We start from the raw sequence: 11,821 nt of genomic DNA on the forward strand, positions 1-11,821 counted from the left end.
CGTGAGGGCAGGGAGCGCCGGGCGCTGAGGGCGGGAAGGCCGTGAGGGCAGGGAGCGCCGGGCGCTGAGGGCGGGAAGGCCGTGAAGGCGGGCAGCGCCGGGCGCTGGGTGAGGGCGGGAAGGCCGCGAGGGCGGGCAGCGCCGGGCGGTGGGAGAGGGCGGGGAGGCTGCGAGGGCATGCAGCGCTGGGTGAGAGCGCAGTGAGGCTCTGAGCGAACAGCTACACGCGCCGCAGGGCAGCCGCGCGCGGAGCATGCCGGGAGCGGGGCGGAGGCCGCGCGCAGCCGCCGCGCCGCCCGCCCGCCCCCGCCGCGTCCCTGCGCCCGGCGGCCCGATGGTGCTGACGGCGCGGCGCGATGAGCCGCCCATCCTCCGCCGGCCCCGGCTCTAGCAAGCCCTGCGGCAAGCAGCAGCACGTCCCGGCCCCTGCCGTGCCCGCCGCCGTCCTCCCGGGTCCTGGCGGGACTTCTCCGCCTCCCCCCCCGCCGCCGCCGCCGCCACCGCCGCCGCAGCAGCAGCAGCATCACGAACTGACCTCGCTCTTCGAGTGCCCGGTCTGCTTCGACTATGTGCTGCCGCCCATCCTGCAGTGTCAGTCCGGGCACCTGGTCTGCAATCAATGCCGGCAGAAGCTGAGCCTCTGCCCCACTTGCCGGGGCTCCCTCACCCCCAGCATCAGGAATCTGGCCATGGAGAAGGTGGCCTCGGCCGTGCTCTTCCCCTGCAAGGTAAGGGAGTCGTCAGGGGGATAGCGGCGGGTCCCTCCCACCCCGCTGGGCCCTGTCCCCTTCCTTTTTTTCTCCCCATCACAAACGCAGCAGAGAGGAGCCCTTTTCACGGCTCTGCAGGTTTCAAAAGGAAAATAAGGTGGTGGGAGTGCTGCCAGCCTTTAAAAGCAGAACTTGTAACGATTCTGCTGAAAATCCTGCCCAAAACTTTGTCCTAATATTTGACATCATCAGTAGACACCAAGGCTGGACCTCTTGGGCTGTTTTTTATTCCGAGTTATTTTAACCTATGCTGATGCACTTTAAAAAGTGTTTTAAGGAGGTGGCAGAAATTCCATTCGTGTCTCTCACTAGTTCCCCACAGCCCTCCTTTGGAAGGGCAGGGGCTGGTAAGCTGTTCGGTCACTAATGGCATCTGAATTATTCCTCAAGTATTCAGATTAAAAGTCTCATTATTTAAAAGCAGGAGGTGAGCTGCTCTGAAGCATGTGTCCTGCCTGGTCGGCATTTACCAGGACGGCAGATACACACACGCTGGTGGTGCTGAGCACCCGCGTCCTTTGGATACTTTCCTGGAGCCCCTTGGTGCTCTTACCTCCATAATATCAAAAGCACTTTAAAACCACGGGCTGAAGTGATGGAGGGACAGGTACAGGAGCTGCTGGAGCCGTCACTGGTGTGGCACGTGAGGTGTCCTTGGGAGGTGGAGAGCTGTGGTTGGGCTGGCAGTGGCACTGCCGGGCAAGCTTTCCAGTGAGAGCTCAAGGAGCAGCTCTGCCTGGGAGGGCCAGTGCCCAGCGGCAGCTTTCCCAGGAGCCCGAGGAGCATCCTCAGCGTGCACAGGGAGCAAGTGAGGGCTCCTCTGCAGCAGAGCGTGGTGCTGGCCAGGGCCCGTGTGCCGTGGCACTGGCTGGGTTGCTGCGTTGGGACGCTCGCAGAGCTTTTGCTGCTATGGGACTGTGTCACCATTCACACTTGAACAGGAGTTACCCTCGCAGTGGCAATGGCAGGCAGAGCGCTGTGGTTGGACAGGGGTCCTCTGCTGAGCACAGCAACAAGTGCAGTGAGGCCGTGAGCCGCTCTGAGCCCAGGGGAATACAGACAGTGCGCTGCACACCGAACGCTGGCCTGCTTCTCATTTTCTGGAGAGCCTTGTTGGTCTCATCTGTGACAGCTGGTGCTCCCTCTGCATCTTAAACAAAACAGATGTATCCAGGCTGGAGTGGCTGCCTGTACCAGCGTCCTTGCAGCCCTTCCCTGCACCTGGGGGCAGCTCTGCTGCTCGCAGTGTAGCAGCCTGTCCAGCAGCCCGACTGCCAGATGGGACTCATGCTTGTTCATCCCCACGTGTTGCAGGTAAACTAAACATGAGAGAGGGAAGAAAAAGCTTACAGACTCATAAAGAGAAGATAAGATATTCCTAACTTTACTTATCAGATGCTTCTTTACTCATTTCATAACCAAAAGGTTTCTTAAGGCCTTAATTGATACCCCTTGAGGTTTGCTTTCGCCATAGAGGAGTAAGCACCAAGGGAGGGAAGGATATCTAAGAATATCTCCTGGCAAAGGAGATATGCCAGGAGAAGTGAATAGTGATCGTGCATCTGCTAGGCAGGTCTGGTTCAGGTGTTATCAGCTGTGAATGCTTCTCCAGCACGTCAAGCAGTTAAGAAAACAGTAGTGTTTTTTTTCCTCCAGGTATTACTCTCATGGTTGATGTTGTGCTCTTCAAGGCAGTGACTTGGAGAGAGAGGTTTGCAGGAGCTGAAGCAAGTGCTGGGCATCAGGCGGCTCAGTGTCTTGGTGATGGATGGCACTGTGAGAGTTTTGGCTCCAACCAGGCGATGTTTTGGTAGTCTCTGCAGTAACCCAAGGTGTGGGTACATGCTAGCCTGTCAGAGGCTGCCTCAGGCAGGCAGAAGGCTGTGGACAGGGCTTGTGCCAGCTCAGGGCTTGGTTTCATTTCTTGGTAAAGCACCTGCAAGCCAGCTCACAGCTGGGAAGTGAAACAAAAGCGGCGGGTGTGTGGCACCTCCCAGCTGCCTGGCGAGATGGGGCAGGAGGGGATGGCCGGGGCAGCAGGGCTGGCAGCAGTTGCGAGAGCAGCTGGTGGGATGTGCTGTTCCCCTGTGCCTCGCTGCCGTGGGTGCACCGGGGGTTGGTGAGTCGGCACCCACTGCATCAGCGCCCGGAGCTCAGGTGCCAGGCAGCGCTGTGGCGTGACCCGTGCAGCAGTGTGTGGTGACTGCTCTGCTCCTCAGGCACACAGAAGCTCTTCACAGAGGTTCCTCTTCCCTCGCACAGCCTCTCTTTATGTGGATTTTCTCTGCCATGAGCAAGTCCTGCTCCACTGCTTTCACTGTTCCCAAGAGCTGCACAGTGAAATTAGCACACATTAATGCTTTTCACTGTTACTACTTGGGCCGAGAAACAGGAACACACTGTCAGGGCTCCAATCCTCAGCTGGTGTTATGTAGGTCGCAGGTGCCCATGGGGAGAGGCCCATCGAGCCCTCAGCAGCTGCCGGTGCCACAGCAGTGCCGGGGCATTCGGCGGGATCTGCTCACTCCAGCCTGACCCACCTCTGGTCTTCATCACGTTAAGGGAACCTGACATGAGCTTTCAGAGAGAAGGAGAGGGAAAAGTCAGAGCTCCAGAATATATGTAAGAGCACAGAGAGAGTGGTCTGCTTGGGGGAGGTCCCTGCACTTCCAGAGACAACTGCAAGTGGCACCTGAAATAAGTACATGAGAGACACGACAGAGGCAGCAGAAAAGGAGGGTTTAGTGTTGCCCATGGCTATAGCTGCTTTGAGGGTGGCTCTTCTTACAGTGCTTTAAGAATTATAGTTACTGCATCTCTGGGCTTCACGGGGCTTCTGGAAAAAAACTCAGGGAGGATTCAAATCTCAAAGTCCCAGTAAAGTTCTGAGAACAGAAAATTCCTTTCAGTGTTCTAAGCAATCTGCAGAAGATAAATGCACATCATAAACATACTCAATCCCTTAATTAACGAGTGCCAACAGGAATTAGTTGGGGTTTTCCATCTTTTAAAGAAGTGCAAGTGACAAACGCTTCTATAAAGGTGCTCTCTGTTTATGAAGCAGACTGACAAACTTCCCCTGTAACCTTGGGGGTTCTGTCCAGTACAGGCTATGAAAGGACAGCTGATGAACTGGGAGCTTCCTGAACAGACAGCAGAATCCATTTTGCCAGCAGCTGGTGAGGTACACTGTGGGCATGAGCTGCTCACCTTGGAGCTGTGGCCTGACTAACTGAGCAGCGGGGGGAGGGACAGGCACATCTCCATTTAAACACTTATCCAAAGAGAAAGCATGTAGAGTTGAGTGTTCCCTGTTGGCAGCAGCAGCAGTGCAGTCCTCCTGTAACCACCACTGCTATCCCAGATCCATGCCCTGCCATGTTTTCTCAGCCTCTGTGGAGGCTTGACCAGCAAGGAGTTTTATGCCTGAATGATGGTGGCAGGGCCATGGGAGTGGCAAGGGACCAGCACTCCTTCCCTATCTGCCTTCTGTAGAACTGTTGGCAGTTCCTGCCGGTGTTTCAGGCTACAACAGAACTTACCTCCAACATCCATGGGCACAAGTTAGCCTGGCACTAAGGGAAGAATATCCAGCAGCAATGCCAGCGTGTGTTTACACGCTGGGAGCATCCTGGCTGGGCGGCTCTGGGGATGGCACTCAGCAGTGGAGGAGAGGGGAAAAACCAACCAGCCAACCCACAAAACCCCTGCATAGGTACACCAGTGAATTCTCACTACTGTGAGTAGTTCAACCTAACAACAAATTTTACTTATAATAAAGGAAATCACTTGTCTAGTTATTACATACATTAAATAAGTCTAAGCACATGGGGTGTGATTTTTTCAGGGGATTGAAGCCCCATCCTTACCAGCCTCCCTAGGAGTGGTGATGTCAGCATCTTGGAAGCCAGGACAGACACTTGGCATGAAGAAAGTCTTCCAAGATCCTTGGACACAGCCATCTCTAACCGGAGACACTGTCACATTCCTGAGTCCCCAGGTGGTTCTGGCCCTTTAGGAGAAAAGTGACTCCAGTGAATTCACTGCACTGTACTCTGACACTTTGCTTTGTGGAGAAGCCTCTCTGCACCTCGCAGCCAATGCTTTGTATTTAAAAAGTGGAAGGCATCATGAGACCAAATATAAACTAACAAGCCTCAAACAATATGAAGCTGATCACTTGCTTTACTTTTCTTTAGACAGGGGTAGGAGGCAGAACCACTCTGCGGCCCTAGACCCCTGCAGCCGCACATCAGTCCAACAGAAAGCAGGACAGGTTTCCCACATGAGCAGACAGAAAGTGCACATTCATGTTGTTATTGTACAGAGACCTACTCTGATGTGTTGTTCTGTGATTCTGTTGTCCAGTGCTGCCTCTGTAGCCTCGTAAGAGCTTTCCTTTAACTTACAAAAATAATACATTTTAAAGATTTTAAGCAAACAAACTGAACCTGAAGAAGGTCCCACCTCCTATTGTGAAGACATAGTAGACTGACAAAGCAGTGGAGTATCTTTCTGATAGAAATGCAGTTTGTTCAGTTTCTAATTGAACAGACGTCCCTTACCCACAGGGCTCTGCTCACATCCCCCGTGCCTGCACCCGTGCAGAGAGCCTGTGTGCTCTGTGTGGAACCCAGCGCAAGTGGCTGCTCCTTCCCCAGCTGTCCCAGAGCTCAGCCTGGGCCACCTCCCTGTGAGCACAGAGCTCACCCTTCCTGGGCTGGACCTCACTGTGCCACCCTGGGAGAGCTGCCCAGGATCACCCGCACACTGTGCTGAGCATCTCTTCTCAAGCTTAAGTGTGTGCTTCGGAAGGCTGGAGGGATCTTGAAAGCAGGGACAGATGTTTCACAAAGTAGCAGGAGAGAGAGAAGCACGAGAGGGTCATGGTCCATGATGGATATGTGAATATTGCTGACACAGTATTTGCAGAAGCATTACTTGGATCTCAAGCTTCTTGTACACTAGCAGGAGGCTCTGCTGGCTGAGCTCTGGAGTTGGCAGTCTGTTCCCAGCTCTGCCACTGGCTTCCCCTGTGGCTTCAGACAAGTTACCTTAATCCTGTGTCCCTGCCTGCTGTCGTTTACAGGGTTGATAATGCTGGTCTGCCTCTGCTGAGCACTTTCAAGCTTCACTGATGTTTTCTGGATGCTCTGGGGCCCTCAGACAGCTATCCTGTCAAAGTGAAGTGCAGAGCAGCACACACAGAGTGACATCCGTGGCAAAAATATGGCGTGCTAAGTCATGCATGTGGTGATGAGCTCTGAGCTGACTGGTACCTCCTAGGAAAGAGAATACGGTGCTAAACAAATTACTCTGGAAATAAGTATGAAATCCTGTCCAGCATGGAACACTGGAAGTGATGAGAGGGGCAATGCCTCGGCTACCTGTGATAGGGCCTCTGCCTTTGGCAGGAGGATGCCCTGTTCCACTGCACACCCTGCAGTAACACCATAGCAGAGGATGGAGCAGCAGGGGCAGACACAGCAAGGGAGGGCTCACCTTAACTCCTCGTGGCTTATAAAACAAGCTTCTCCAGAGGCAAAAAGTCAGGTTTCTGTCCCAGTGTTCCTAGTGCTGGGTGATTGGCGTCTTGGGCATTTAATCCTTTGAGCTGAAACTTCTTGCACACATTAGCCCAGAAATAACAAGGTACATCTTGGCTCAGCCTGTCCTCAAGGAAGCATCAGAGCATCCGTAGGCAGCCACACACACGTGCTGTCACTGCGTGGTGGCGTCACGGCAGCGACACGGCTACAGACACCCAGAGGTACCTGCAGGAGCTGTGCTCTTGGAGACAATGGGGACACATTTTGTGGAGGTGGCACGAAAGCAATACAGTCAGTGTGGGCAACGGGGCTGCCTGTGGGAAAAGGAGAAGCATCCCCGGTTGTTTAAAGCAAGTTCACCCTCTAAGGTGCCCACTGAGAAGTCAGGTGGTACTTACTGGTGTGCTGGCATTATGATCAGCAAAAGATCATCCTCTCTTTCCACTTCTCACAGTTGCAGCGTTGAAACTGTTCCAATGTTTAACAAAAGCTGTGGGGAATCTGCATTTGAGTTTAATGGGAATGCTTTGCTCCACGATGGTAACAAGGTAACATCTATTTAAAATACTTCACTCCAGTAGCTGTTTGCTGAAACTCGATCCTCTGTTCTTTTTAAAGAGAAGAAAAATCCCAACCAGGACCTCTTCAGCTGATCTGGACCAATCAGATCTAACCACAACGCCAATCTAACTACAGCTCAGCCTTACAGTCCATTTTATCTAAGTGCTCGCATTAGGAGGAAACAACCACAAAAGGCAAGAAGAATCCATTTTTAGGTGGAAACAAAAATCAGTAAAGCTCAGCTCTGAGTCCAGGGCTGAACAGAAATACCTAACATAGAATTTGCAGTGACAACAAGAGTCCTGGGTGATCCCCAGTGCTTCCAGTTGGCAGGTGGGAGCAGTGGATACCAGTGCTGGTGCCTTTCCTGACGGCTTGTGTTTGGTCTTTTTCCAGTACGCCACGACAGGCTGCTCCCTGACACTGCACCACACAGAAAAGCCAGAGCACGAAGACATCTGCGAGTATCGGCCCTACTCCTGCCCCTGCCCCGGTGCCTCCTGCAAATGGCAGGGATCCCTGGAAGCCGTGATGTCCCACCTCATGCACGCCCACAAAAGCATCACCACCCTCCAGGGAGAGGACATCGTTTTTCTCGCCACAGACATTAACCTTCCGGGGGCGGTCGACTGGGTTATGATGCAGTCGTGCTTCGGTCACCACTTCATGCTGGTGCTGGAGAAGCAGGAGAAGTATGAAGGCTACCAGCAGTTCTTTGCCATCGTGCTGCTCATCGGCACCCGCAAGCAAGCGGAGAACTTTGTGTACAGGCTGGAGCTGAACGGCAACCGCCGGCGGCTGACGTGGGAGGCGACGCCGCGCTCCATCCACGACGGCGTGTCAGCCGCCATCCACAACAGCGACTGCCTGGCGTTCGACACGGCCATCGCTCACCTCTTTGCCGACAACGGGAACCTCGGCATCAACGTGACGATCTCCACGTGCTGCCCGTGAGCTGCCGCACCGGGGCCGTGCCTGGCGCTCACCGCGGGGCTGCCGTCTGCTCCGTCCGAGTCCCAGCGATGCTCAGCTCTGCCATCGCCTGCGCTACGGTTCCGAACGAGCCAACGTGTGTACCTTCAGAGAGAGGAGGAACGAGAGTGTCCTGTGAGTAAGACGAGTGGGAAAAGGTCTTTTTAAATCCCTGGGTGCCTTAGGAAGATTCCCCAGACACAGTCACCTTTTTAATTTAATTGCATTTCACTGAAAGAGTGCTTCCATGAGACACGTGGCTTTAGAGACTGCATGCCGGTTGTGAGCACAGCCGGCCGCCCTTTCAGCCAGAACAGAGCCGCTTTCTCACCAGTGAGCTTTAATAAGTTGTTAGTAGGTGAGAAAGGAAAGAAATGCAAGCAGCCTCTCACCAGAGAGGTTGTGGCTCAGAGGGGAACAGTAGGTGCTTTAGTGTTGGCACTCCATTTCCCGCTGCCTTGTGAAGAAGGGCTGGGTACGAGATCATTTGCTGTGTTTTTAAAGAGAGAAGGCAGGGAGGGGCTGGGGTAAGGCAGGGCAGGTTTCAGGGCGAGGGAACTGCCAGCTCCCCTGTCAGGGGCCGGGGACCTGGGACAGAGCGCAGGCCGTCTGGGTGGAGGCAGGAAGGAGGCTCCTCTGCCTCGTGTCCAACAGCTACAGCTGGATAGGAAACGAGCTGCCCACACACAGCCTCCCGCAGAGGCACTCGCGCCTGTTGGTCATTGTGAAAGACTAATCATACAGCAAGAGCTTTATGGACTGTGTCGCATCGTTTGCTATTTAAGTTTTGTTGCTATATGTACTTTTATTTTGTAATAAATATTTTGCCAGAACTGCCCTGCACAGCCTACTGTGCTGATGTGTGTGTAACTGTGTGTGCCTGTAATGTGTGTGTGTAACGTGTGTGCCAGCAGCCGTTGCAGCCCCAGGACTCTGCCCACTCTGCATCACAGATCCTCCCAACACAGCACAGGATGGGGTGTTCTCTCCCCAGCCAGGAAGGGCCACTCACAGCATCAGCAGGAGAAGGGAGGGGGCAATTTAGATCTCAGGGGCAACAGCAACAGTCAGACTTGTGCAAACTGGAATCATGGTCCATTGCCAGAGCTGAGTCTGCCTGCAACCCTCCCTCTGCCACCAGAGCTTTCTGTCTGAGTCACTCGAGGAACACCAGCTCCACAGATGGCTCTGCTGAATATTAAGACGTTTGCCATTTGGAAGAGGCAACGAGTTGTGAGGTGATACAGTCTGTTGAGTTACTCAGCAGGAAGAAGCCTCGGGATAGTGGAAAAACCACATGTAAAGTGACAGATGAAGCTTGGTGTGAGTAAATATAATACACAGGAAGGAAAAACAGTCCTGACTTCATCCCCCAGGGAAGAACTCTGAAGGATGACACAGTCCAGTGCATGTCACCCACATGTGCCTGGGTAGCAGTCCCCGTAAAAACCCACAAGAGAACAAGGACCAAGGATGTTCAGCCAAGGGAGGTTTCTTCCAGCCTTCACAGTTTGGAAGTGACCACAGAAAAAAGCCTCCCAAAGATTTAATCTAATCTTTTTGCATCCATTTCCTGCAAAGATCCTGCGTTTGATCTAATGCACGCTGTGCTGGCTGCACCTCAGCAGCACCAGCCAAGTCAACTAATTTATACCCCTTCCTAAAAGCCAGGCCCTGGCTCTGCTGCATGTTAGCACCTCTGCTTCCAGACAGAGTTCCCAGGGCTTTGCTTCAGTTTGCCATATTTCAGGAACAGTTACAGTGGGAGCTAATTTTTCCTACTGACAGTTGCAACATTATTTTGCATAAAACAAGACTGTGAAGCCTGTCTCTCATTAGAGCAGGATTAATGAAACTGATTACTCCAACGTTAGATAACACACATTCTTTCATTAGGCCTTTCCACACCATTCAGTTCAGAAGGAAGGGCAAACTTGGGTTACATCTCACAGCAAAAAAAACCCAATACCTGGCCTCTTTTCTGACTGGAACCGAATTCAGGACAAGGAATACCTCAGCTGGTACCACCAAAATGGATGTTTCCCCTCCAGATGATCAGGTGACATTCATTCCAGCACTCCGTCAGACCCTCTCAGGTTTTCTGCTCCAGGCAGCTGGGTGCCACGTGGCTGGGTGGCTTCTGAGGGTGATGTCCAAGGGCCAGAGGCAGGAGGGGCTTGCAGGGCACCGGCACCTTGCTGAGGGAAGCAACAGCACATCATTTAATGAGTGAGACTTCCTCAAAATGGTCAGAACAAAACTTACTGAAGGCAGCCTGGATTTCTTAAATCTGACCACCACAGCAACCCAACTTTGGGCAGTGAAACGTATCCAGAGAAGCCTCTGCCTGTGCCAGGCAGCTCTCCCCCGTGCCAGGCAGCTCTCCCTTGCGCCGGGCAGCTCTCCCCTGTGCCGGGCAGCTCTCCCCTGCGCCAGGCAGCTCTCCCTGAGCCAAGGCCCCACACTGACCCTGACTGACAGCCAGGCCTGCAAAGCAGTTTTCCCCTTAAGTCACTATGCTGTGTTCTCCCTAGAGGCAGTTTCCACTTGAAACACCAAGAAAGATGCAGAACCTCCTAGGGACTGATGAAGGTACAGCAGGATGCGACACAACCCAGCAAACAGGCCCTCGAGGGCCTCCTCCCATGCAGTAGCACCACTGTGCCATGGCCACCAGCCAGAGCTGTGGCACTGCCACGGCTGCATCAGCCCACCACAGGAGCTGTGGGCACCCACACCTCCCTGCTGCCGTGGGCACCCACACCTCCCTGCTGCCGTGGGCACCCACACCCCCCTGCTGCAGTGGGCACCCACACCTCTCTGCTGCCGTGGGCACCCACACCTCCCTGCTGCCGTGGGCACCCACACCTCCCTGCTGCCGTGGGCACCCACACCCCCCTGCTGCAGTGGGCACCCACACCTCTCTGCTGCCGTGGGCACCCACACCCCCCTGCTGCAGTGGGCACCCACACCCCCCTGCTGCAGTGGGCACCCACACCCCCCTGCTGCCGTGGGCACCAACACCCCCCTGCTGCAGTGGGCACCAACACCTCCCTGCTGCAGTGGGCACCCACACCTCTCTGCTGCCGTGGGCACCCACACCCCCCTGCTGCAGTGGGCACCCACACCTCCCTGCTGCCATGGGCACCCACACCTCCCTGCTGCCGTGGGCACCCACACCCCCCTGCTGCAGTGGGCACCCACACCCCCCTGCTGCCGTGGGCACCCACACCCCCCTGCTGCAGTGGGCACCCACACCTCCCTGCTGCCATGGGCACCCACACCCCCCTGCTGCCATGGGCACCCACACCCCCCTGCTGCCATGGGCACCCACACCCCCCTGCTGCCGTGGGCACCCACACCCCCCTGCTGCCGTGGGCACCCACACCTCCATGCTGCCATGTCCAAATGCTGCACCTCAACACTTTTTTGGTTTTTGGCTTTTTGTTTTTAGAAACAAGTGAGACTTACTTTGTTGCAGAACTCGCGTGCTTGCAAGAACACTGCAGGGGCTTACACGGAGCCCAGGTAATGCAGCCCGTGTGCGGTGGCCTAAGCTGAGGCTGGAGCCGCTGTTTGCCACCCACCTGTCTGGAGAGAGTTGCTTTTTTTGTTCTCGGAGCTGTAAGTGAGGGACTCGAGCGCACCCAGTCCCGCGGGAGCCAGCAGCAGCTGAGGCACAACGAGCACACGGCTCCCACGAGCAATGTCTGCGCGCAGGAGCCTCGGGTGCGGGCAGGTGCTTTGGGTGCTGGCAGGAGGCCGCGTTCGTCCGGGCAGCTCCCGCATGGCTGCCTGACAGGGTCTCCCCTCCGGCCCAGGTCCCGCTTCACGCGAGGGACCGCGGCAGGCAGGACGGAGCGCGGGGGCACCGGCACCGACCGCAGCGCTCCCCGCAGCCGCTGCCGCGCCGAGGGGCGGCCCCGGATCCCCCGGGGAGGCAGCGCCGGGGCCGCTCCCGCGCCTCAG

The 11,821-nt window shown here is 55.3% G+C and overlaps 1 protein-coding gene and 1 long non-coding RNA gene across 4 annotated transcripts in view; one reads left to right on the forward strand and one right to left on the reverse strand.

The window, feature by feature from the left end:
* The window catches only part of LOC133626444 (uncharacterized), a 35,961-nt gene extending 24,177 nt beyond the window's left edge, over positions 1-11,784 (reverse strand). The window contains exons 1-8 of one of the 3 annotated variants that reach the window (XR_009819524.1): positions 11,324-11,784; positions 9,822-10,050; positions 6,718-7,957; positions 6,273-6,633; positions 5,825-6,052; positions 4,640-4,782; positions 1,324-3,347; positions 536-721 (exon numbers count right to left, since the gene is read on the reverse strand). This is a non-coding gene — a long non-coding RNA (uncharacterized LOC133626444). Of the gene's footprint in view, positions 1-535; positions 722-1,323; positions 3,348-4,639; positions 4,783-5,824; positions 6,053-6,272; positions 7,958-9,821; positions 10,051-11,323 lie in introns of all 3 variants that reach the window. The other 2 variants (XR_009819525.1, XR_009819523.1) reach the window with 2 other exon arrangements.
* Positions 319-8,685, forward strand: SIAH2 (siah E3 ubiquitin protein ligase 2). Its single transcript, XM_010210736.2, has 2 exons — positions 319-728; positions 7,277-8,685. The coding sequence occupies exons 1-2, from the start codon at positions 357-359 to the stop codon at positions 7,832-7,834; spliced, it is 930 nt and encodes a 309-aa protein (XP_010209038.2). The 5' UTR covers positions 319-356; the 3' UTR covers positions 7,835-8,685.
* Positions 11,785-11,821: the final 37 nt, after the last annotated feature.

The sequence above is a fragment of the Colius striatus genome, chromosome 12, assembly GCF_028858725.1.
Source record: "Colius striatus isolate bColStr4 chromosome 12, bColStr4.1.hap1, whole genome shotgun sequence".
In the NCBI taxonomy this organism is placed as follows: Eukaryota; Metazoa; Chordata; class Aves; order Coliiformes; family Coliidae; genus Colius; species Colius striatus.